Source organism: Electrophorus electricus, chromosome 1 (assembly GCF_013358815.1).
Source record: "Electrophorus electricus isolate fEleEle1 chromosome 1, fEleEle1.pri, whole genome shotgun sequence".
NCBI lineage: Eukaryota > Metazoa > Chordata > Actinopteri > Gymnotiformes > Gymnotidae > Electrophorus > Electrophorus electricus.
The window spans coordinates 15836481-15863826 of record NC_049535.1 but is presented as its reverse complement, the minus strand read 5'-3'; the positions used below and the strand labels follow the sequence as shown (position 1 = coordinate 15863826).

The following is a 27346-nucleotide window of genomic DNA, read 5'->3' as shown; positions in this document are numbered from 1 at the left end:
CCCCAGACCTTCATCAACATTTCCATGTGCATAAACATCACTGCTTATGCAGACAGTGATTCTACAGGTTGCTTTAGAGTAACGCGTATTACAGTATGACCCTTTGGCAGTGTGAAAACTGTCCTCTCTGCACTGCCTCTAGATGGTCTGCAGAGGCGTTTATTATGCTGATGTGCATTGTTACCACGTACTAGTAAGCTTTTAGTGCTTGGCTGATATGATTATGCAGCACTAGGCTATGCTGATTTTCCCAGTTTTAATGTGGCTCCTTAATTACAGTGTTTATGTACCGACCTCAGGCCACATGCTGTACACACGTTTAGCGGGCCTTCTGGACATTTTAAGGAATTTTGGAGAAAATAGTAACTGTCACTGTCATCTCCCTCGCACGCTCGCACTCAGCTCGGCTGCGTTCTCAGCAAATCAGTCCGACGTGCAAAACGTTTCTCCGAGCGCCTGTGCGTCTGGAATGTCACTACTGCCGCGACGCTTGGAACCTCGCACTTGCGCCGTACTGCAGCCTTGGAACGAGCCTCCCAGCAGCTGTGGGTTGGGCGGATCCATCTGGAACCGAGTCCGAAAACGACGCCGTGCTGTTGCCCAAGGGTGAGGACCCTGCGTGGACCCCGGCTGCAGTCGTGACCTCGAGCCTGCGGTGTTTTGCCGTGTTTTCCGTGCGAGGCATTAGTCAGCGTTAGTCGTGTTTAACTGCGGCGTCTCACGATGCTCCCCCAGTGCACCCCTGCTGTTGCTTATGCGTTACTATGACCAGAGCCTTTTTAAAAATAGTAATCACGATCATTAGCAGAGGTATAAAAAAAACCCACAGTGGCTGACAGTGCTCACGTGGGCAAAGCCAGTACTAAACCGAGAAACAAGTTACGAAAGCAGAAGCGTGGAGAAAGTGAGACTGAAACCGGTAAAAACACACGTGACGCTTTACAAAGGCGTCGGGTCAGACGGGCTATATATACATAGGCAGAGATGATGTAAGCGATGAGACACGGGTGCAAGAAAAGAGGGGGCGGGGCCAGATCGGTAGAGGATTTGGCAGAAGTGGAGGCTCCATAATTCTCTTCTCCTTAACTCTTCCTCTCTCTCTCTCTCTCTCTCTCTCTCTCTCTCTCTCTCTCTCTCTCTCTCTCCCCGCTTGTTCAGTATTTTTATTTGTTTTTGTCCTCGCTGATTGAAAGAAAGTAAATGTTTTCCTTCATTTTTCATTTCTTCCTCTCTGTTTACCTCTGCACTCTCTCATCCTCTTCTCCCGTCCTCTCTCGCTCTCTCTCTCTCTCTCTCTCTCTCTCTCTCTCTCTCTCTCTCCCTCTCTCTCTCTCTCTCTCTCTCTCTCTCTCTCTCTCTCTCTCTCTCTCTCGGCCATGTGATTGGCTCAGGTCCTTATCCCTCTGTCTCTGGAGTAATTGAGTCTGTCTCAGAGCAGCAGCGCCCATGACTTGCCCCACGTGTTGAGCAGAGCCAGAAGCCTTCTGATGTTCTACTCTTCTGCTGCTGTCATCCACGTAACCCATCATCTGTCGGCGGTCCGCAAAGGAGTTACACACACACACACACACGTGTGGACACAGAATGCCACTAGGCCAAATATAAATTTTGCACTTGCTTAAGAAAGATGACTCATTGGGCTTGTATAGGCAGTGGAAAGGTTTTGGATATGAGCCATTTTCCCATTGACTTAGTCATCACTGTTCCTCCGTTCATTCATCCTCCGAATATTCAGCCATTCCAGAGTCCACATCCACTGCAGAATCTCTCTAGAGCTGCTAGCAGTCAATTCCAGCCCAAATAAAGTGGAATATGGTCCTGCTGCCTTAGCCTTGTTCTGCAGAACTGTCTCTTTCTCCCAGCACCGGCCGTGGGAGTGTTGGGTCACGGCGCTGAACCAAAAACGGACATGGCTCACTTACCGATGCTGGCTCCGCGATGAACTGTTCCCACCGAGCTGCAGGCTGTGAGTCACAGGGGCTAAAACAGAGGTGCCCCTGCACAGCCTGGCGCTCGATAAGAACCCTACCCTGTGTAATCCCATTCATGCCTAACCCTGTGTAATCCCATTCATGTGCAATCTACTGCTTCATTTCAATTCCTTGTTTAAAGATCTAATTACACGACACCGTGTATGGAGAGCGATGCCCTTCAGCTGCCTTGGGATGAGCCTTTGAGAGCTGAAGAGAATGAAAGTGGAATTTAGGCAAAGATATATAGTTCTGTGTCCCACTCTGTCTCTATTTAGTTTTCTCCTTCTGTCACTGTTTCTGTCCCCATTCTCTATTGTTGTTCTCTCTCTCTCTCTCTCTCTCTCTTTCTAAGTCTGGCTGTCTCGCGCTAATTTAGCACTTGAGTGCAATAACATCACCTCGGCTTTCTCTGTGGACTCCCATAATTGGCTCTGGCTTGGGGAGAGAGGAGAGTGTCAACATAATTTGTTCCCCTCTCTCCTCATAATCCGAGCTCCGATGCACTCTATTAGATATAAAAGGTTAGGGCTGTGCCCGCATGCCTGCCCGTACACCCGCCTGCATTGCCCTGGAGGGCCACGGTGACATTAAGGCGCTTTTTATTTAGGCCAGAGCCTAACAAAAGCTCCACACCCCGGGCAAGGCTGCAGCTGCCAAGGGACTGTGGGGATAAAGAATAAAAACATGTTAACATGTAGAAAAGGGAAGTGCACTGAGCCCCGTGCGGTTTAGAACGCGGCCTCGGCCAAACGTTTCTCACCTCCGACTCTTTGCTAAATGTTGATGTGGAAAACGCCCTCTGTTTAGAGTGTAGAGAGCTTTGCTATTCCATCTGACCTTCTTTTCTTTTGGATTATGTAAGATTACCCTTTGCAATAAAAACCATGCTTTCTAAGATGTGCAATTAGTTAAGTAGCACTAGCATCATGTTTTGTTTTGTTTTTTGTTTTTTTGTAATTTGGCAGTTGGTAAAGAGCTTATCACCATCATTGAGTATTACATTTCTAACCAATGGTTCACTGTTGTGTAGTTATCTAGATGTTCCTAAATATGAGGTAGTAAAGATGAAATGTAGCCATGCAGAAAGTGACCATACATGTTTACAGATGCATATGAAACTGTGTGTGTGTGTGTGTGTGTGTGTGTGTGTGTGTGTGTGTGTGTGTGTGTGTGTGTCTAGTGCTGGGAGGTATTGAGTCCCGCAGTGTACTGAGGAAGATCAGTGACATGCTGGAGGTCATTCTGAAGAGGATGGACAGTCTGTCGAAGCTGGACAACACCAACGACTCGCGCCGTCTGGAAGAGCTCAGCTCAGCGATTAACAGGTAATGGCGCTGGTCCTGTGGCCATTCCTGGATCCGAGCTACTCTGGGATGTGGCTCATTGGGGCATTTGAAACCGAAAGTTGTTCTTTGTCAACATTTTTACAGAACCTTTGGCCAGTGACTTCTGAAGTTAATCTATGACCTTCTCCTTATCCAAGTTATGTCAGCTGGCCAAGGCAGTAAACCCCTGAGCATCCGACAGGCTGCTGAGATGAGTCCCAGGCTGGGGATATTTGCCTGCCTGTGAAGCTTGAGGCCAGGTGCGATAGATTAGGCTCTTAGCTCAGTTCTTCAGAGTGCTACGTCTTTATAAACACAGCAGAAACACGCTTCTAAAGCGCATTCTCTTTATATTAATATTGTGTTTATCCATCTTAGCGTAAGAATGACAGTTTTGGGTAAGTGAGAAAATACATTAACTGGTGTCTGAGATCTTACAGTGTTTAAAATAGGAATCCTAAATGCTTGAAATATAAGGGAAACGGACGGCTGCCAGGCCAGGCTGAATAAATTATTTAGGCTGAATGTTTTATTTAGCAAACAGTCAATCTGACTTGTACTTTGTAGGCTACGGTAGCTCATTTGTGAGCAGGTTTGTGAGTTAGTAAGCGCTAGCTCGTCGTTGCTTCCGGTTTGGAAGTGCGAGTCTTGACTTCCCCTGCACATCTCTGCACTTCTGCTTCATCAGTCAGTATTAGTTTTGAGCAGCACTTGTTTTGTGCATGAAGGGCTTCATTTGGTTTCTCCTCTGCTCTGGTCGATGGAGGACCACTGATTGATGCTGTGTGACCCGACTCTCAAGCAGTGGATCCTGAAGTAATCGGCACAACCCTCAACACGCCCGAGAAAAGAATAAAGGCCTTGTTATAATATTTACATAAGCTTGAAGCTGTGTGATACCACTGTTTAGCTACGATGCTGTTAACTGCTAATGAACGTTGAATCTGAAGTGGCCTCGGAAGGGGCAGAAAATTAGTTGCCATGCACATGAGCGACGCATCCAGCTCCCCCTTAACCGATATAATGTAGCTCATTTTTCTTGCAGCTAAAGTACATAATGGCAAGGGAACATTTATACTGTTGGAAAACTCATAACATATATTTAAGCTTTTTTAATATAATGGAGGAACAGGGAAGGTGGAGGATCACACCTCCACTGGAGCTAATTTGTGACCTTTGGCTGTTTTTTTTTGGGGGGGGGGGGGGGGGGGGGGGGATTTCCGCTCCTCGCTACACGCTTTTGTAGGCAGCTTTCATTCTGTGCCCGAGACAGCGTGGACAATCGTCATGCAATCGCACAGCCTACAGTGAGGCGGGGCGGGTGGGGGGGGGGGTTGTAACCACAAAGAGAGAGTGAAGGCTGCTGGGAAGAGCAAAAGGAGAAGTGGAAAACGCTTATAAAAAAAAGGAACAAACCTGTCAGTGTCCTAGAATTTAACTGTGTTATTTCAGGTACGTATTAGTCCGTAAACACATATGATCTGAATTTTCTTTGTTCTTGAGAAAGGCCTGTTGTGTATCAGCCTTGTTACCATATTCCTGATCTCCGTGCGGATACGTTCGTTAAAATGGTCTGTGGAATTAAGAGCAACAGATGTTATTTGGTGTATTCACTTGGAATGCCTAACAAGACCACTAAGCCTAGTTGTAGCAGACCATCATCCACTGCCCAGCATCTTTCATTCTTTCATCAACAGTATGGCATCTCAAACACTTGGACATCTCCCAAAGAAGCATGGTGTTTGAATGGTCAGCTGCGTCTTACTGCTGAGAAAAATGCCTCGGTCAATAGTGGCCTGCTATCTACTGCCAAATGTAGTGCCAAAATATTAGCCCACTTTGTACTTTGCAGTAACTTGTTATAGCCGCAGATAATAATAAATATTAAACATTATCACTTCTTTATGTGCATTTCAGCAATTGGGAAGGTAGTGACGCATGAAAAAATACCACTCCTATAAAATGTTACTCTTAGGAAAAAAAGCCCAAGGTGCTTCACTGCAGTGTCTGAGAAACGGTATATATGTTCAAATGTAGCTGATCTTTCATGTTACATAGATAACTAGATGTCAGATACCCTACACCCAACCATTAGAGTTCCACATAGGATTCCACCCCCTCACTTTACTCATAATAAACCTCCAGAAACCCACTACCTCACAAGCTCTTCAAAGGGGTCATCATGTACTCACCCTCCTTAGTGTGTGTTTCACAACAGTCAGGTCCGGTATCCCAGACCCGCCCCTCCCCCAAGCAACAACCCACCAAACCTACAGTGGCGACTAAGGCTGTACCTAGCCCTACTGACACCATTAATGCGTAATCAATGCCATATAGACTTCATGCACTAGAACAACAGCATATGTTTATGCTAGATTTACCCATTGTCCTGCCACCGTGCAGACAATCACTCCTTAAACTGTAAAATCTGGCCTCACTGTTGACAAAGGCCAAACTGTTGACTAAGACCTGTTAAAATTGTTGCCAGTGGCCTCACTGTTGACTAAGGCCAAACACAGTCAGACTGCCACCATTTCCATATGGATTTTACCCATTATGCCACTGAACACTCCCTATACATATTGGCCCCCATGGTGACAGAGGTCATACTCACCAATAATGCCTGCTCAGTGCCACTAGTTCTGCTTGTGTTTACCATTCTAGACATGACAATAGCATACCATGACAGTCTACTGATCTGTCCAGTATTCTGTGTAAATGAAACACAGAAAAGCCCCAGCCAGTCCTTCTTTATTCTGCATTTCTCCAAGTAGCTGGAGCTTTCCTTATCCAAAGCCACTTCCTAGCCCTTTAAGCTACTTCTGATAATTCCTTCACAGATACCTTAGCATACAACCTCTAAAACTAAATTCCACAAGCAAACATTTGGCAGACTTGGCTATAAATCCCTTAGTACCTATCTCTACTGATCTAATATATCCCTGCCAGCCATGTTATCTCATCTCAGTCTACATATTTCAGCTTCTTCCTTTTGAACGCGTCATTAGCTGCACCCTCGAATGGAATGGTTAACTCTATATGATAAACAATCTGATTACTTTCAAAGTACAACTGAATATCCAGCCTTGCACTGTGGGACCTGTAGTTTTCTACCTACATCTGCTACCAGTTTCCAATCTCATGCAATCTCATACCCATCTGCTGATATTTATAGCATTTGCTTGCTCTTCACAACACTGCCCCTCAGACGGAAACCCAATAGCTCTACTCCTGACACTAATGGGCAGTGAGTTAACCTCTGTTATTGAATAAGCATGCCAAGGGGATAAGCACTTGATTGAGCCTTCATGAGTAGCATCTCTGCATCAAATCAACCTTATATGCCAATAAAATATGCTTCAGTGTACCAGCCACTGCATATAATTTACAACTAGGATGTTCACCTACTCACCGTCCAGTGTTATGCAGAGTTGGAAGGATATCGTAACTCTCGCCAGGTGAATCCCTAAATTCAAACTAAGCCATTGTCATTGTTTTCAGGAATTTCTCCTTTCACAACTGATAAAGTTCTAGATTTATTGTGTTTGACCTACATCCTAGCCCACCTAAGATTGTCACTTAACTTTTCTGGCAACTGCCGAATAAATGGCAGAAACGTTGCCAGCATTGTCATGCCATCTATGATTGTCATGCCTGATTGGTGGGAGGTGCAGGAGGTACCATCCTTCAGACCCTCCCCCAATATAAAACCCAATTAGAGGCTTTAATCATCACTTCTATCACCATCATAAAATGCTAATGTTGAAATAGCACAACCTTTCATTATACCTATTTCTAACCACTGCCAGGACACAACATACTCTCTTGTATTAAAATATAATGAAATATCGTCAAAATAAGCCTTAACCAGCTTCATAGTCTTAGCCAGTACCTGGAAGAACCCGAATGCCTCCCACAAGAGATTATGCGGCACTGAGCCAAATGCATTAGCCAAGTGCACATGTAGGTCCCTACCCTCCATCTTCACTGTCAGAAGACGATGCCAGATAATGCTGCTATACCCCAAACCCCCTGCAAAACCTGATATTCCTGCCTTTTGCACTGATGTGTCAATGAATTTATTTACTTTCAAATATGTAGCCAACTGTGATAATACAGCTGCGAAAGAAAATCTTACCCTCCACGTTAGGAAGGCTTTTACGTTTAACCGCTCAATACCCAAAGCATCATTCTCTTTCGGTAAAATAATACCTCTTTAGATATAATCTCTTTCTTTCACATGAACATAATCTACCATAAAATCTTCAAAACATCAGGTACACTTTTATACACACATTATGGGACCCCATTAGGCTCTGATCCAGAGCCTGCCTTTGCATGACACACCTTATCTCCACTTAGGTGGACTACCATCCATTAGCCGCTCACTAGTGTTACCCAGCAGTGGAATATCCGCTTTGTCCTTTCCTCGTCAGAATACACACTATTGAAATGCTCCTCTAAGTCCTTTCCAAGTTTTGGTCTCCTAGTTTTCTCTTTACCAAATAAGGTCTTAACAAAAATAATGGATCCATAAAGAATGCTGCCCTAGAATGCTTTTTATCTTCCTTGTCATCAAGATCTCTGCTCTCCTCAATACCAACAACCTGCTTTCCATCTCTCTTTCTGCAATGTGTTAATACCCTCTTTCCTCAGCATCTACTCACCCCCAGTGCTTTCTAAGGGGGGGTAGGTATGATTTATAAAATATTTCTGTCAGACTTGCATCATTCTTGACCACCCAAAGGCTAATTCAATGTTCGAGGCTTCCCTTCAAAATGAGACTTTCACAATAGTCTGAAAGTGTGTTACTTAACGACCATGTCTAACAATGGCAATAAAAATGTAGCTAGTTATTTTGCTAGAGCAAGCCAACATGTTTTAGCTAAAACTATATGGGTCCATTTTATTAAAAGTTAATGACAACTGCATTTATTATTTCAAGATAGACGAAGGGTCGCTCTGTCAAATTTTTTATTCATATCTATCTATCTATCTATCTATCTATCTATCTATCTATCTATCTATCTATCTATCTATCTATCTATCTATCTATCTATCTATCTATCTATCTATCTATCTATCTAATAGAAGGACATGAATGCGCATCAGTGATTTTCCAATGTACAAATTTGGTTAAGCAAAAAATGATGATAGTATTTGTAATTATTCAATACATAATTTAAGTAAAAAATACATAATTGTATTTTCCATAATTTTTAAATTGTCACAGACATAGAGCATGTGAAAAGGAAAGACATAAAAGCAAATCTCCATCTGGAGATTAATAAACTGAAAAGGAACATAAACGTGTACAAACCATAACTGAAGAAAGACAACAAAGCATTAATGACCAACAAAAATACATACAAGGGGCTTATAAAGGAGGAACATAACAGAATAACACACAAGTGACACAACTAACAAGGCCCAACACACACCACCTGTGTGGGGCAAGGCATACGACCAAAACACCATACGTGAAACTGCCAAGCAAAACAAACAAAAAGCCACATGGACACCACCACCACGAGGTGGGGCTTGGGGGGGGGTGCAATTTGTTATCTGAGCACACTTTTGTGTTGTATTAGGACACTGAGAATATGAAATACTAATGACATTCTAGTTCACTAAATGTTGCAAAATAAAACTCACCACTAAATTGATAACTTTGGTAACTTTAGGTAAACTGGTAACTTTTGAAAGGTAGTATATATATTAATATTTTTTGTAACTTTCAAAACAGTGAATAGTTCATATAATCTAAGTTTTTTCTATATCCTAAACAGAAAATAGACTGATGTGGACAGTTTTAGTTCATTTTTAAACTTTTTAAAATATATGTTAAATTTGGAATTAAATAAACATTCTGAGTTTTATATCATTTTAAGGCATTGATTGTTTTGGTTAAAATGGTGTGTATATATTGTCTACAATGTACAATATTCACACAACAAGCTTTTTTTCCCTTTGTTTTTTACAACTGTGCCATCCCGTGCCCGAAATGGAACGTTGGATATGGACTGGGAAGGGTTATTTCACCCTTTCGTGCTCTCCACTGCTTCTCTGGCTAACATCCGTTCTCTCTCTTTCACCCTCCCAGCACGTTCCTTCCATGAAGAACCCTCAGCCTTCTCACTGACGTCACCTTGTTCCACCCACACGCATACACCTGCGATCTCTGTCCTTCTCTTACCACACTGGCTGCTTCTATGTTTATCCCCTTTCTCGTAGTCAGTACCGTTCCCAATCCAGTAGCAGTGTCATCCACCTATGAGTCATCTTCCACCCCTTCTCCCGCAGACGCCTGGGTTCCGCATTTATCTGCCTCACTGTAGCTTCAGCTGGTTGCGTGTACATGGTTCAGCAAGCCTTGGATGCTGCCAGTGTGAATTGCCAGCCCACGACAGCACAAATAGGGTCTGCTTCCTTTTGTCAGCTGTCTCTCAGCGCTTTCACGACGTCTTTCCCCTGTTGTCTGCTCCCCTATTAATACTAGTCGCCAGGTGCACTAGATAAACAAGCGTAATTATACGCAGGATGTGATGTCAGAAGTCCTGCACCAAGCCATTACGGTTTCACATAGGGCTCAGCCCACTTACTTCATACCAAACAGATAAATATGACAGTTGACTTATTGTAATTCTCACCATAATTAATGTCGTCAAGAACATCTCAGAGTTCTAACATTAACCTTCATGATAAACACCAATAATTATTGGATGTAGCATTAATCCACTCATATAACTAGCTTCTTACCTAATTGTGCATTTAAGAACAATGATCACTCTTCTGAGGCAACTAAGTTTACTGCATCTTCAGTGCTAATGGCTTTGCATTTACAACTAACTGCTAATTTCGCAGCTACTTCTCAGATGCACAGACACTCCTGGTGCATGCACATTTCAAGAAGGGGGATCAGTCTGTCAATGAGAAAAAAAAATGTTGGCAAGTTTGCACACCACCAAATGTCCCTGACATTACCCACTGCCTGGTAGCTAATTTGAACTAATCTGAAATTTTCCAGGTAGCTAGCTAGCTAAACATATTTAACATATAAGTAAAGGGTATAATGATCCAGATAATTAGAGCCTGTATGTAGCTACAGCTGCATCTGTGCCCCAGTATATCCTCACATCCCTTCATATAAATTACAATACAGTATTAGTGTATTACAGATATTACAATAATATTTCAGGTAAGGTCATACTTACAAAAATGACCCAGTTTTAGTTAGACTACCTCTGGTCTCTGAGCATGTCAATGTCATTCATTTGCAGAGCCCCAACGTCATACAACACCAGTGTTTCAGGACAACAGTTCCGAGCCAACAGTTCCTAACCAACAGCAGGACTTCCAAATTTTGGTGCGTTCCAACTTCCCCTGCAGTTCCCTCCAGAGTGGACTTCAGCCACTTTAAGGGAGACTCCAAACTATTGGGAGTAAAATGTTCAGTTTGAAGGGCACTACAAATTGTACAGGGAATAGTGAATAACACTCCATCACTACACAGGAAGTTGACATGACTTTCCCATCAATCGTCGTGTGTTCTGACAAGATCTGGCCATTTGAGCCTGCTGTGTGACAGGCTGATACACAGAAGATGACACCGGGGAATCAGAACGGGAAACATTGCTTAATGAACAACAAAGGAGCAAAACAAACAGAAGCGTGGGTAGATTGCTCGGCGAAAAAAAAGCAGCGTGATCAAAGAGACGGACAGAGGGCGCAGCACTCCCTGTGGGATGGAATAGGGAACAGGTGAAAGTGATGTTTAAGTAGGTGATTGGGAATGGGGGTGTGGTTACGAATGGTGATTGGCGAATCCCTGGCTGAGTGCTGACTGAGGCGTGACCTGCTGGCCGACTGATTATATCACTGGACAACAAAAGTTTACTTTTTGCTTTGCTTCGAAAACTAAAATAGATGGACCATATAGTCCTTTTTTGCTGGATTAAAGTCTGTTTTTAGAATTATGTATATATTATTTAAGGACAGTTTTAAGGACATTTAAATTAAGGACAAATAAATTTGACATTAATTATATATTACTTTAATTTGATATATTACTTAATATTACCATAAATAAAGCTATTACACTTAGAATATGTTGAGGCATATTTAAGTATAAGTAAACATAAAATATGTTTATGTATTTAATTTTAAAAATAAACATTAAAAAAATAAATAAATGTAGAGTGTATGATTTTTGCCTATGCTTATCCTCAGAAACTGCCACCATAGAGGGGCTGCGCTTTCCTTGGTACTGCAGCATGTAGTGATTCTGCTTCATAGAGGTCTTTTGTCCAGTAACAGACTTATATGTGTCAGGTTAGGCTTGTGTGTGTGTGTGTGTGTGTGTGTGTGTGTGTGTGTGTGTGTGTGTGTGTGTGTGTGTGTGGGTGGGTGGGTGTGTGCAAATGAATGTGAGTGTGTGTGAGAGTGAGTGGGAATGAGAAAAAGTGATGGATAAATGGATGAATTTTTGTAGATAAATGACATGGCTGTACTACTACTACTTGTAAGAAGTAGTTACACATGCATCACTCACTGCTTGCTAGCTAATATTGGCTGCATTGGAAGATAACTAGCAAAATGTCTTGTGCAAGCATTAGATAGCAATGCATGTGTACACATTTATTTACACATTCTTGTAAATAAAAGACATATTGGTTGGGATTAATAAGATCAGTGTGTGTGTGTGTGTGTGTGTGTGTGTGTGTGTGTGTGTGTGTGTGTGTGTGTATGTGTGTGTGTGTGTGTGTATATATATACCTACAGATACCTTCCAAGCTGTAGCTATATACCTACAAATCCTCACAACCCTTTATTTAAATTATTACAACAGAACACACATGTACATGAAACAACAGAACACAACACAACCTAAATGTTGTATCTACATTTACACTAAAATGGCAAAAAAAAGCACAGTATGTCTCAGTGCATGCCAGCTAACGTTAGCTAGTTAGATCGAAATGTGACCAGCCAAACTTTTTCTACATGGGTGTTTCAAGAATGTGGCTCAATCAGTCAGTGAGTGAGCGAAAATGCCTCTTCCAGTCCCACTCGCTATGCAGTCCAGCAAAACCTGTCCAGCAAAAAACATCTTGAGTGGCAGGCTTGGACACTGTCTTTTCACGCCTTCTCGGCTCCTTGATTTTCTAGAAGTAAATGTCCGATGGGCGCTCTTGGTTTTCCCCACGGGAGGGTGGTGTCTGCTCTGTTAGTACAACAGCGTGCTAGAACATTCTGCCCCTTCGAGTTATTTGTCTAGCAGGGCTAGAATAACACGCAGACGTAGAAGTCTGGCCGTCCGAACCCATAAATACTTAACTGTATTTTTATTGCGTAATTACGGTTCATTGACTTTCCACTGAGGCAGGGGTGTATTTTTGGCCTGGTCATTTGTGTCGGGGCCAGCATATAGTTACCCACATGACATCTAGCCCGCTGCAGTGAAGGGACGGGGTATAGGGGCGAGGCGAGGCAGAAAAAGACGAGGAGAGAGAGCAGCATGTTGGACCCCGGACAGAGCTCAGCTACTGGGCACTGGAGCAGAGCGCGGGCCCCTGTCAGCTCAACAGGGCTTCTGTGATTAATGGACTCTCTCAGAGTCTGCCTGACAGCCACAGCCTTCGGTGAGACCTTTCTCCTTCTGTTTCGCTCTTCTCCCTTTCGTTTGATATCGGTTTCCTTTTTTCTTACTTACTTTCTTTTGTTCGTTTTCTTTGTCCGTTGCATTTTATTACAAGCGGCCCGTGTCCAGTCTAAGCATCATGCAGTCCAGTCTAAGCATTTTTCAGAGCAGCGTGCAGGCTGCAAGTTCTTTCTTCCTTTCTTTCTTTAGATTTAATAAATATCAGTCTGACTTCAAGTAACAACCAGTATGGATATGTTATTCTCTCCCTCACAGAAAAAAAAATGTACCGCTTCAGATGCTTTGCGATTTTCTTCTCTGCGGGTGAACTTTACCTTTAATGCGCTTGACTGGTGCTTCGAGCATAACAGCCTTGTTTTGGTAGGGAAATTCATGGGTAGCCAATGGTGAAATGAAATATGGGCAGGCTTATCTGCGTAGAGAGCTTTACTGTCTCTCCATGATGGCACTCCACAGCATCTCAATGAGAGAGAGAGCGAGCCAGCGAGTGGGAGCGCATGTAGCCGCTGTGATTCTCATCGCCGCCGACGTGCTCTCCGTGTATGGTGAAATTGGCCTGATGTATCATGCGCATTGTCTGTGATGCACCCTCCAGGCAGGTGTTTGCTAACGGGGAAGGAATTGAGGGAGATGGTACGAGTGAGAGAAAGAGAGAGAGAGAGAGAGAGAGAGAGAGAGAGAGAGAGAGAGAGAGAGAGAGAGTCAGGGTAGAAATGAGAGAATTTGAACGATGAAGAGATAGATGGACAAAAGATAGGTGAAGAGTGGGCACGTATATGGGAGAGATAGCTAACAGGGAAGCCGGAGCAAGAGAAAGAGGGAGCGTTATCACATTTCTTGCTTCTCAGCAGAGTGATACGCGCCAAATGAGACCATGTAGGGAGTGCGTAGCCTGAGGGTTTAGAGCACATTAATGCTCTCTCTCTCTCTCTCTCTCTCTCTCTCTCTCTCTCTCTCTCTCTCTCTCTCTATCTGTCTCTCACTCACTCTCGGCCTCTCTCTCTCTCTCTCTCTCTCTCTCTCTATCTGTCTCTCACTCACTCTCGGCCTCTGTCTCTCTCTCTCTCTCTCTCTCTCTCTCTCTCTCTCTCTCTCTCTCTCTATCTGTCTCTCACTCACTCTCGGCCTCTGTGTCTCTCTCTTTTGCTCTCTTTCTCACTCTCAGCCTTACTCTCACAACTATGTCAAGTGCTCATAACACACACACACACACACACACACACACACACACACACACACACACACACACACAAGGGCGTCCCTCTGCTGGTGAAATATGTAGCTCCTTTTATCTGATCCCCCTGTAGTGCAACAATGAGTCTGCCCTCAGACACGCCGTAGCGAAGGCTGCGTGCTCTACCTCGTCGCACCCAGGCTGACGTGCGCGAGTGCTGTTCAGCATAAATTTTTATGCTTCCAGTGAAATGGGCAATTATGCATGTTAGGGATATTTGCAGAAGTAGTAAAACAGTTCTCCAGAAGTGCTGGCTAATTACATTGTAAAACTTCTAACGACTGCTATTCCGTACCTCCCACAAACGTGGCTATTGCCACGCCCTGCTAATGAGCAGAACCAGAACCGAGGGCCAGCGGTGCCGCGTTTGCACACCAGGCACTATAATCTTCACTTACCAACAATGCCAGTCTTTTAGACAGAAGTTCTCCTTTAACAGTAAAACATCTCACATTCTGAAGGAGAAACACTGCGTTGTTGGCTAGCCGCTAAATGACCTGTCAGGGGGGAGAATGGCTGCCAGTTAACACTTGCCTTCGCGCGTCCCAATGACAGCGGCGCCGACGGATAATAAGGGCACGTTCGTTAGGGCTCGTTAGGGTTCGTTAAGGCCCATTAGAACTCGAAGGGACAGACACACCTCGGGGCTGTTGCGAGAAGGTTGTTTGTTGTGTTAAATGGGGCTTTCACGTGCAAATTCCACACGTTGACTTGCTCACTATTCACACATCTAGTTTCCTTTTTAGTTCAGTTCCTTTTTTTCTTATATCTAGCCATCAGCAGTGTCTGTGGCTGAGGTAGTCCAGTATCCTTCAACACTATTTCTCAGTAGAATTTGGTTTGTGTTTTTTGTTTCTCACCCCACAGACGCAAACGAGTATACTGTTTGCGTAATGTGTCATTGCGATGACAGATCGGCTCGCGAGAGGGCAACGGGGAGAGTGACCCGTGGCGCCGGCGGGGTCACCGACGCCGGCCGCCTTTCGTTTCGGCGACTTTTTTTCACTGGAAGCACGGGCGAGCCGTGAGGGGCCAGGCGGAGGCATCACGCCGGTGTCCTTGGCGATAATCCTCTCTGCCGATGCAATTGTAGGACTTGGCCCCTGGGGATGACAATCTGCTCCAAGGAGATGGAACAATATCTCCGGTTTTATGGCACCTTTGGGTGTCCCGAGAACAAACTTCAGGCCCCGTGATCGCCACAGCGACTCTGAACCTCGGCAGGTCCTTAACAGCATGTGACGCCATTTTTTGTGAGGCGGCTGGCAACACTGTAAGGGTGGAGCTGATTACCATGTCATCCCACGTAATGGCGGGCTTGTTAAACACGGATCCGCACAGTTCTGCAGCTTTAATCCTGGGGAATATCCCAACAAATGTTCATGAGTTTGTGCCTGGAGGTCCAGCTGTGTGTGTGTGTTTGTGCGCACATATTTATGTATGAGACACACACGTGCATGCAGCCTGTACCCACCGACATGAATCTGCTCCCTCCTCCCGCCACCTACAGGCTCTTTGGGGAGTTCTGGGACGCTTCCCGACACTTCGTCAATTGCAGTGAGCGGAGACGCGTTTCACTGCGGCGTCTGCAGGAAAACCCATAGTCAGCAATCCTTCAGACTCTCATAGATCACTGCTAGCCTTCATCTGTTAATCTCCTCACTTATTAGAGTAATACACCCTGCTGAACATGCATCCTGCACACACACACGCACACACAAACAAATACACACACACCCTGCAGGCATGCGAATTCAGATCTTTTTTTATCCCTCCACTAATTCTGCAGGCAAATTCAAGTCTAGTTTATTAAAACAAACAATCAGTTCTGTGTAGTTAGATAGCTGCATCTGAAGGTTTACGGCCCCTGCAGCCATTTAGGCACGTTCCCTTCGCACGGGAAAACGTCACCGCCACTGCCTGCCGGCCCGCCTCGCTCACTGGCTCCCGGAGCTCGCCATAATGTGCGTGGGAACGCCCTTAGCGCCGGTGCTAAACCGTATCGGCGGGTTCGGGGACTTTTTCGATTTCACGCTCCATCCAAATGCCTTGAAATCAGTGAATGCACTGGGTGTTATCGCTTCCAAGTGTTTTCAAAAATAAGTGGGAGAGATCCATGGAGAGCAAGAAACAGAGAGGAAGGAAGATTGGAAAGCCGGATAGAGAGAGAGAGATGCGGAAAGAGATGGAGAGAGAGAGGGTACTGTCTGCTTCAGAGCATTCTTCTGTAGCTCTGAATAATCATGACTGGATTTCTTTGTTCTGTAGCCACAAATGAAAACAGTTAAGCTGTCTAAGTTGTAATTTGATGCAACTTAATGATGCTGTTTATTTATTTATTTATTTTGTGTGTGTCTGTGTGTGTGTGTGTGTGTGTGTGTGTGTGTGTGTGTGTGTGTTGTGTGTGTGTGTGTGTGTGTGTGTGTGTGTTTACAGGATTCAGCCAGCAGGTCTGGTGGAGAAAATTCAGGCCATTGCTCAAAATGTCTCAAACATGGCAGTTCGAGTAGAGCAGATTCTTCAGAACAGCATGGCAGTGTCCAGAGGTACAACACAAATGTGCAGACACACACACACACACACACACACACACACACATGCATTCGCACACACAAAGGTTTTTGATAAATGGTCATCCCATTATTTTCATGGTGCTTGTTGATATAACTGCCCTGTATCTTGTTTTGTTTTTTTAAATGTGTTTATAGGGGAGATATATTTATAGAGAGATGTATTTCTGCTTTGGGATGTATTTTGGGATGCATTTGTACAGGTAGCAGAGTAAAAACACACATTCACTCACATACTCCAGTACTCCAAGACTGAAGAAACTTCACATGATACCAAAGACTAAGTAAAGAAATGTCAGCATATATAATTTTCTGCAGTTTCTGAAGATAAAAACGCAATGGTTTCAGATTCACAAAGAAATGAGTCACTCAGTATAACTGCCTATGTATAGGCACTCTGGATTATGGGAAAACCTCCTGCTAAGCCCATGGCATCTTAAAAATTGTTTCCCTGTAAATTAACAAAGTCGAAATAAACGGAATACAGTTGAGCCCGGAAGAAATTAAACAGAGTGCCTTTAGTGTGAAGGCCGTGCATGACAGATTTAAGAACCCCACCACCGCGTCCCACCCCAACACCGCGTCTGCCCCCACCCAAACCTGCCACATCCACATCTGATCGCGCCCTCGGATGTTAGGGGTGCCCTCCATTCTGACTTCATCGAACTCTTCCGGGAAAAAAAAAATCTTCTTGTCTCTCGTAATGGATGTAAATTCTGTATTTTCCTCTGTGCCCTGCCGTAGGCCTTTGGAAAGGCACTGGATAAAGACTAGCCCCAAGCACTCTTTTAAACTAATACAGAGACTTTAATGGAGAGAGTGTTTTAATAGTGACCTCGGGAGGCCCTGACATTCCCTGAGAGTCATAAAACAGGCCTCTTCATGAATATTCATTCAGGACATAGTCTACTGCATAAAGAGAATGAATTTTGGATAGTACGAATTATCTTAAATTTTTGGACAAGTCTATATGTTTTATAGCAACAAAACAGCTGGTCAGCTTTCTCTAGTAATAACGTATTTATGAAGGCTTTAAAATTGCATAGGTTTAAAGTCTATTTATATATTGACTTTAAAAAATTATGTAATTTAGAATAAATAAAAGAATAAGAGAAGCTACAAGTGACAGCACCTCTTATGATTCTGTCCACATGAAATCTCTCTCACACTCTGTAATTTGTATACATTTATAGTGCGATCACACTCGACATGCAGACAACCTTTTACCAATCCCCAAAGGGAGGAATATGTATGTTCTGTACGCTTCTGCACCGAATCCGTCACACTTGTCTAGCTGGCCCTTTAATGAAGATAAGCTGCTCGTCAGAGCTTGAGAGTGGGGACCTGCATCTCAGTTCTTCTCTCCGATCCCTCATTAGCCAAACGCAAGCAGCAGCTAGCAGCTAGAATTCGGCTAGAGGCTTTCAGCGTAACCAACGACAACACCCCCACCCCCATCCGCCCCTTCGGTCTCCAGCTCCGCCAGCCCCAGAGGCTGGTGTGCTGCAGAGTGCTTAGCGAACCCAGTGAAGCAATTAATACACTGACACCATCGCTACCGGGCAAACAGTGGCCCCCTAAACTATGTTTGGCGCTGGCTGGGTGCGCATGTGTGCGTGCGTGTGTGTGTGTGTGTGTGTGTGTGTGTGTGTGTGTGTGTGTGTTACTTAATGCATATTGTATTCTTTGTGCCAAATCAGTACTGCCGGATTTCTGTTGCTCTAAGGTTGCCGTTGATATGCAGCAATATATACATTCTATACTATTTATATTTATATACATTTATATACTATACATTATATACTAATTTATATACAGTTATATACATTTAGGATATACAGTATGTAGGTTTAATTTATATACATTAATATACAGTTTATTTGTCTGGATGTTTAATGCATCACTGCACTGTAAGTGACAGTTTTGAGCACTAGAAGCAAATACCAGTGGCAGCAAAACCATGTCAAAATATCCAAAACAGACGTCTCTCTCTCTCTCTCTCTCTCTCTCTCTCTCTCTCTCTCTCTCTCTCTCTCTCTCTCTCTCTCTCTCTCTCTCTGTCTCTCTCTCTCTCTCTCTCTCTCTCTGTCTCTCTCTCTCTCTCTCTCTCTGTCTCTCTCTCTCTCTCTCTCTCTGTCTCTCTCTCTGTCTCTCTCTCTGTCTCTCTGTCTCTCTCTCTCTCTCTCTCTCTCTCTCTCTCTCTCTCTCTCTCTCTCTCAGAGTAATAAACTCTCTGTCTCTCTCCCCAGTCACCCGTGATGGAACTGGGGGCCAGTGCGATGTTCCCAGAGACCCGCGCTTCCCCGACTGCCTGGGGAAAGTGGACGTGAGTGCCTGTGTGTCTGCCTCCTGCTCACGGGCAGAGCGCCACCCCACTGTCGCGATAGCTTCATTCTGTTTACTATTTAGCACTAATTTATACAGTGTTAGGCCTGAGTGTGAAGGCTCTTTGTCAGTTAAAAACTGTGTACAACATCCATATGACAGAATCAAAACAGAGTTTTAAAAGTGTAACACCATACATCAAAATAATCAGACAACTGGAATAGCAATGTCACTATACACAGAATGTTCGCCAACAATTATAGCTATATTTCTTGTATCAGTTTGCCTTTTGTACAGGTGTGTATTGGATTTCCTGTGTGACTTGTGATTGGCTGGTTTAGTGGATGAGGGCCCGATGGACATCTGACCCCTGCTACGCCTTCTATGGTGTGGACGGTTCAGACTGCTCCTTCCTGATCTACCTGAGCGAGGTGGAGTGGTTCTGCCCCCCGCTGGCCTGGAGGAATCATAGCAGTTCATCTGTACTGCCAAAGAACTCACCCAAAAGACAGGTGGGGAAGCTGCATGCATCACGCACAGGAGGGACATGCACTTTTACTGACTAATACAGGGACTGAAAAAATCAAAAGGGCGGAAGGGACAGATTACGAATCTTCGTAAAATACACGCATGTTGATAAATACAGTGCGTAATGTATCCAGTGCACAAAGTACAGGTGCTCCTCTCTCACATCATTCTTATTTTACTTGTTTTTTAAAAGTATTCTAACAAATATCATTTTTTTATATTTAGGTTGTACCCATCTCTATTTCTGTGACTCACTTTATATTTATGTATTTCTGTTTCTCCTTCTTGTGCACACACGCACGCACCCACACACGCACATGCACACACACACGCACTCTTCTCTTTTACCTCCTGGAACTCGGCTCACGTTGCATAAATAAATTCTGATTAAATTCCTCATGCTGCCTGCATCACTGCTGGTATTTACAGAAAGGAGTTCCAGGCTGATTCCTGGCTGCTGTGATGTGTGTCTGTGCATATCCGTGCGCGTGTGCATTTGTGCGCGTATGCTTTTGAGTTTGCACATGGGAGGTGTGCTTAACTTTCAAAAAAACTTTAATGCTTCCAGTCTCTAAAGCCATGTGTCTTTTTCTGTGTGTTTCTGTGAGTGTCAGCATATGCACGCACGTTGTGTGTGTGGTGTGTGTGTGTGTGTGTGTGTGTGTGTGTGTGTGTGTGTGTGTGTGTGCGTGTGTGTGTGTGTGTGTGTGTTTGATACTGTGTGCATGCACACAAGTGTATGTGTATCGCATGTGCTTGAGTGTTCAGTCATGGCTGTTTTGGACAGCTCAGCAGACAGTATGTCACAGCAGATGTAATTTGTCTGATTGAACTGATCTATTCACACACACACACACACACACACACACACACATGCACACACACACACACACCCACACACAGAATCGTTCAAACATTACATTTGCTTACCTAACACATGTACCCACACATTCATGTATTCCAAAGTAAATAAACACACACACAGGCACAGACACGAAGGTTTTTATTCAGCATGACAGTTGGAGCACTGCGGTGCCTCTGGGCTTCCCGTGGGACTGGAATGTGTTTGTCTCTTTGCTACTCGTTGTCTCTCTGTGTTTCTTTCTCACCCTCTAAGTCTTTCACTCTATCCCTTTCTCTCTCCATCTCTCTCTTTTGCTCCCTCACCCCATCTCTCGATCTCTCTCTCTCTCTCTCCCTTTCTTCCTCTGTCTCTCTCTCTCTCTCTCGCTCTTTCACTGTCTCCCCGAGCGAAGACTTTATTCATCTTCCTGTACCGTTCTGCGCTCCCCTATTGCTTCGGTTGTAAAACTCGCATCTGTTGCTTTCATTGTGAAACCACATTCTGCCTGTTTGGAGCCACAAATAAAACCTCTCAGAAAAGCTCCGAGGGAGAGGTCTGCATTGTGGTGAGAGTCCAGGTTTATCGGCTTGGGCTCCCGAGACCCCACGCTCGGCACTGCCCTGTTACGACTTCTCATCGCTTCTCTTATCTGTGCCAGTGCACGATGGCCTGCTGGGTTAGATCGGGGGGCACAGAGCACGGGAACATTGGAAGCAGGGGAGCGGCTGCGACTGGCTCAGGAGCAGAGAAACGCTCCAACAGGTTCCGTGCTCAGCTTGCCACTTTTCTGACCTCTTTTCGCTCCCTCTCTTTCGGTTGTAGCTCCTTTGCTCTTATCTTTGCCTGCGGCATCTGACCGTCAGCTTAGGACACGAGATGTGTAAATGGAGGTGTCATTAAAATTGATTCCCTCTCTCTGTGTTATTTGCCCGTCTCTCTTCTTCGCTTTCTGCCCCTCTCTCCCTCCCGTCCTCTTCCTCACCCTCTCCCGTGCAGGCTGCATTCCGCACAGACCTCAGCTCCTTGCTCACTCAGGTGGGCACGGGGAAGGAGTCTCTGAGCTTCATGAGGCAGCGGATGGGCAGGCTGGCCATGCAGTGGGCCGCTGCTGCCCACCACCTGGGCCTGAAACTGCACCATCGCTGGAGAGAGCAGAAGAAGGTGAGGGGATTCACACACACACACAGACACACACACACACACACACACACACACAAGCACACACAAGCACACAAACACACATACACCCACATACACGCACACACAAACACGTGCCCGTGCGCGCGCATACACACACACACATACAAACACATGTGCACACACACACACACACACACACACACACACACACACATGTGCGCACACACACACACACACACACACACACATACAAACACGTGCCCGTGCGCGCGCATACACACACACACATACAAACACATGTGCACACACACACACACACACACACACACGCACACAAACACGTGCACACACACGTCAAATTCCCGAATGTTTGAAAACTGGGGCTAGCAATGTAAAAAGCCCCTACTGTTAAAAGAACAGATTCACCAGAAAAAAACTCAGCTGACCTTGTTTATGGTAGTCTTTGTAATCTAAGGTCATAAGGTCATAAGGTCATAAGGTTTGCTTGTCTCTGTCGTGGGGGCTTTTTTGACCCGTTTGGTGAGGCTCTCCCAGTGCTCTTCTCTCCATGTTATTTCCGATAACGGTCCTCCTCTTTTGTGAAGCACCTCCTGTCCGCTCTCGACCTGCCCTGTAGGCATGTCCCAGCACCTCCCCTGTGGGGACCACTGCTCTCTAAACATGGCACCTTATCTCTCAGTCTGTGTCCAAAGGGGTGATTCTGTACCTGCTTGCCTCTGTCCTGGGGACTCTTAACTGCTGTATCTTCACCGTGTGATTTTATCGCTCCTAGGGGATTAAGGCCTCTGTCCCACCAGACGTCTCCCCGCAATGCAATCCATTGCGTGTGGGCATGTCTCCAAAAGCCCGTTCATTCACTGTGCCCTAAATAAGTTAACAAGCCCCAGAATAGTGCTCTCTACCAATTCATCTCTCTATCTTTCTCTCCGAGCGTGCAAAATGGATTTTTTTTTTTTATCTCCTAACTTTATGTGCTATCTCAACACCAGCTGTTGTGGTTTCTCTCTCCGTCCTGTCTACAGTTCTACATCATCCGCAATTAAGGGAAGGCCAGGAGTCACAAGCTATTTGCTGTCTGCCGTAGATAAGGCCTCCGAGTAGAATGTTCTGGAATGGGAACAGTGGGTATAATTGCAAATCAGATTCCCGTGGCAGACAGTCACGAGCGCGTGAGCTTCGACCCAAGACGCGATGGCGTTTGCTACTCCGGTGAGTGGCAGTTTTACAGATTAGCTCTAGAGGTCCAGTGTGATCCGCGGGAGAAATCGTAGAAAGGGCCTCCGGGAGGAGGGGCTGTGATAGCAGGGAGATTTATGGATCTGTCCATGGTCGTTAACCATGTCTGCCGTTTATCAAAAGTATTCAAGCCTCACCACACTCCATTTCCCAGCATCCCTTGCCGCCCGAAGGACTTTTTTTCCCCCCTACCTCTACTTTTATACAGATTTCTGACGGGGAAATGTACAAGTCAAATGAATCGAATGCAATTAGCATCAGATATCCTAGCTTCAGGGACTCTCTGGTGTTGATTGTTTCAGCTGCTTGGTTCATGGAGGGTGGCGAGGAGGATGGAGCAGGAGGGCAGAGATCTGTCCTGCTTCCAGGGGCGCGTGGGCCAGCCGGTGACTTCCCTCCTGGCTCCTCTCAGCCACTGTTGGCTGATGGGTCCAGCTGATCAGACGCGAACTCTACACGTGCCGTCAGCTGCAGCAGCAGCCAGCACAAACAGGCTGTTCTGTACCCTCCTCTCTGAGGCACATCTGGATAGTTACTGATCCCTAGGAATGACTCTCATGTTTCTAGCACGCTCAGAAATGACTTTGTATACATCCCAACGAGGTAGTGATAATTCAGAAAAAAACACAGTGATGGAAAAATAGTTCTGAGTGAAATTAGAGTCAATGTTTAAAAAAAAATTGTATTAAGTGTGCTTGTTACTTTGGGAATTTGGTTTCTGAATTTATGCTTCCATGAGCAGCATACAAAGCCTAATTTTGTAATTACTGGTCAAAGACTGCATATGAAGTTGTAAAAAGAGTGGCACTCACTTTGAAACAGACTGTGATTCCACGGCAAAAGGGGCGTGGCTACCCTGTCATCTGGAGAGTTTCAGGATAGACAAGGCCGGGAAAGGCAAAATGCTTTGTTCAAATGTGCCTCAGTTCTTAAAAACATGTACTGGCAGGATCAACTAGTAAAAAAACACCTCATGAAAGAATCTATAATAATGAGGCTAATTGTAATCTGTTTTTATGCCGTGGTTTATCGACAGTCCTCATGAGCCCAGACAGGGAGTTTGCTGAAATACTGGGTCTTTACGGGGTGTTCATTTCCTTTTCATACATTTGAAAATGAACACCAGAACAACACGATATTCTATCTGCTCTTTACTGTTGAATCTCCTGTTTAATAATCCTGAAAGGGTTTCACGGCTTCCCAGAGAATCGGGAGGCAAACGGAGCAGAAGTGTTTTTCGTGAAATGGGAAGAGAACCTGAAGCTGCCTGATGCTGCAGTGCCGGAAACAGCAGTTTGGGCTCCCCGACAGAGAAACACAAGCAGATTTTGATGTCTTGGTTGCACTCAGACACTTTATCGTGCAGTAGGACACTGCTCTTATGGGGGGACGTTCAAAGGAACTCAGCTTCAGGGCCGAGTCCAGCCGTTGTGCGAGGGTGAAATGAGTTTGGTCCATGTCCGCTCCTATGGTAGAGATGAGCGGTCCAATCCCATAGCTACAGGGATCCAGTTTCCATGGCTGCTGGCATCTATGCTCAGAAGGGAATATCACCCATGAACAAAATGACACCTTCATTAACTGATACTAATCTGATTGCACCAGTTAAATCTACCAAGGTCAATATTTTGATCAAACATCTGTTTGTTTCATTTCTGGCCAAAAAAGATGCTTAAAAATTATTAAGGGCAGAAGATGTTCATTACTGCTCGGGAACTAAATTCTTTCCCTAAATAATGGAGTTCTTGATGCGTGTTGATTGGTCGTGGCGGTTATGTAATCAGTCACACTGATTTGAATGTCTCTCATGGGGCTCATGATTATTGGTGTTTTTAAGTCCCTCTGTCACTTCCAATTAGTATCCGTTGCCGATGGTTGAGCGTTAGTTTAGTCACTGTCTGTGTGCAGTAATCTACTTCCCTTGCCTATGTCACTTAGCAGTAATCTATTCGCTCGGTCAATATGAAGTCAAAAAGCTATTAGTGAGCAGGTTGAAGTGAATCCACACGCAGGGCTGGTTTGCTGGATATGGATGTTAAGTCTCAGTGCCAGTGGTAAGTCACCGCTTGTCTTTTTTCGTTTTATCTTACAGGTTTCTGGGCTCACAGTTCTTCTCGCTGGCTTACACACATTGTGGTGCCTCTGCTTTAAAACATCATAACATATTTCTGAAAACCTTCCACACATTTTGCAGATCCTTGTATACTGTGATCAAAATGAAATACAAACTATGAAAGTTCTCTTCAAAATGCACACATGACATGAATCTCCGTGATGTTTTTCACTCGGGATTAATAAACTGAAAACGCAGTTGTCACATTGAATATGCTGTTATCTTTGTTACATGCATAGACTAGAGACAATGAATAGTAAATTGCATGCTTATTTGATGAATTATTTATTGATGCATTTATTTCTTTGAAGCAGGACTTGAAATAGGGTCATGCACTTATCTGGACTCATCGGTGTAATCACAGACCTTCCAATGGCACAAGGGGAAAAATCTAAAATTGGATGTTTAATTGGTAAACAATAGAGAATGTGATGTAAAAAAATGATTTACAATGTATTACATAAACACACGATAAAACATGTTCAGAAACATAGAACAAATGTTTTGTACTCGTTTTCATTTCTAAAATCTCCCACGGTAATTTGACGATGCTCGGGTCTTGCACCTACTCTTCCTCATCCTTTCCCTCTTCCTCTTACGCTTTATGCCCACCATTGCGCTTGCCATTTTCCACTGTGCAGCTGTGAGGCCCACAGGCTGCTTACAGTAGCAACTTTTACATACAGTGGGTGTGTTCATTCCACCATTGGCTTGTGTGTGGTCATGCGGTCATGCTTGGAAGACCCCTGGACAGGCATATGGTAGTTCATTCTTCATGACTCATCCATCTGTGTGTAGCATTTCTACATGAATAATGCATCTTTAAATGAACTATGCTTTCACAGACACAACAGTCTGTCTTTGCTTCCATTCTGTAGGATAAATATATCTACATGATCTTTTGACACTTGTCTAATTATGCAACACTAACAGAGAAGTGTATAGAAAAGGTCATTAAATTAAGGTAAGAAGTCACTGATTCCAAAAGTTATGTTTTTGTCTTAATCTTACCAAAGTGTGGAACGTGAGTTTATCATTAAACGTTTGCATTTTACGTTTACATTTACCACATTTTGCCGATGCTCTTGTCCAATATTCTTAGAGACTCAGGGTTGCATGAAGTGTTTGGAAAGTGCTTCAAGAGTTTGTAATAAACCAAGTGTGTTTAGCGTGGCATCTGCGGCGATCCCATAAACCACACTCGTCCCAGCACTGCCACATCCACCTCTTCCCACTCTTCTCCGATCTTGTTCGTCGGATTACTAACTAGAAATATCTGTTGCCTATTTTCTCCCTCTTTTAACTCTCCTGTTTAAGCTTCCCTCCTTCGCACTCTTTTGTAAAGTATTGTCGTTCTCATGACAAATACCAAACCTTTCCTGTATGTGTTAGTTTTCCGGGTTTCCGAACTCTGCCTTTTTTCCAGACCCTGTCTCCTGCCTGATCCCCGGACTCCACCTGAACCCTGCTCCTTGTTTTCGACCTTGGCCGGCTGGACCTTGAGTACATACCAGATCCCCTATACCTGTCTTGCTACGTTCAGGATCCAGAAGCATCTCCCCAGCCACTCGATTAACCAAATAAATCCTCTTGCATTTACCTTTGTTACACTGTACCAGTGAGGTGGACAAAACACGCCTTCGGTTATTGAGAATCGAGTCCAATCAAAATGTATAAGCAATCAAGAAAAAATTTGGCCCACGGTTTCCTAATTAGAACACATTTCTGAACCATCAGTTTAAATTGTTGAACAGATTGCAAATGAGTTTTTTCTCTGCCATTATTGGACACTCATTTACATATGACCTTCAGCCACCTGTACCGTAAGGTCTTGGAGAAGGACAGAACACAGACAGACCACCTTGGTGTTCCACCTGAGGTTGTTTTGACCCAGCAAATGCATAATCAGGGGTTTAGAAGTGGTTTGTGTGTGGGTGCCAACCTCTGGGAGTGTTTCGGGCCATCTGCGGACACCAGCTGGGGGTTGGAGAGGTCATCTCAGTCCTGACGTGGCATGTCTCTCTGGAGGACACACCAGCTGCTCACCACTAGCACCCTTTAGCCCAAACCGCTAACAAGTTGCACTGTGGCCCTGAGCTAGTTAGCATTCCTCATGGCTGGGTGAGGAACTATGCTTCCGTGTGGGTTTGTTAGAGGCCACTATAAAGACCTTTCTGCCACTGAGTCCCCCCTCCCTCTACCTCGCACAGCTCAACCTGGCTGTCAGAACCAGCCAAGGTCAGCCATGGGCATGGGCGGTAGGCGTTGTACTGCATTTTGATTGGCTGGCAAGTTTCTAGCGGCACTGGTGACGGCTAATCTCCCACATACCTTCCATCACCGATCTGCTGATGTCTCAGTGCTTTCAGGCATTCT

The 27346-nt window shown here is 44.7% G+C and overlaps 1 protein-coding gene across 2 annotated transcripts in view; it reads left to right on the top strand.

Moving 5' to 3' along the window:
• LOC113587790 (alpha-1,6-mannosylglycoprotein 6-beta-N-acetylglucosaminyltransferase B) overlaps positions 1 to 27346 on the top strand; it is a 97725-nt gene that overhangs the window by 22452 nt on the left and 47927 nt on the right. Inside the window, exons 3-7 of one of the 2 annotated variants that reach the window (XM_035524791.1) lie at positions 3154 to 3298; positions 16630 to 16739; positions 19013 to 19089; positions 19430 to 19600; positions 21457 to 21621. In XM_035524791.1, coding sequence (XP_035380684.1) covers positions 3154 to 3298; positions 16630 to 16739; positions 19013 to 19089; positions 19430 to 19600; positions 21457 to 21621 — 668 coding nt within the window. Of the gene's footprint in view, positions 1 to 3153; positions 3299 to 12816; positions 12940 to 16629; positions 16740 to 19012; positions 19090 to 19429; positions 19601 to 21456; positions 21622 to 27346 lie in introns of those variants that run through there. The other variant, XM_035524794.1, reaches the window with a different exon arrangement.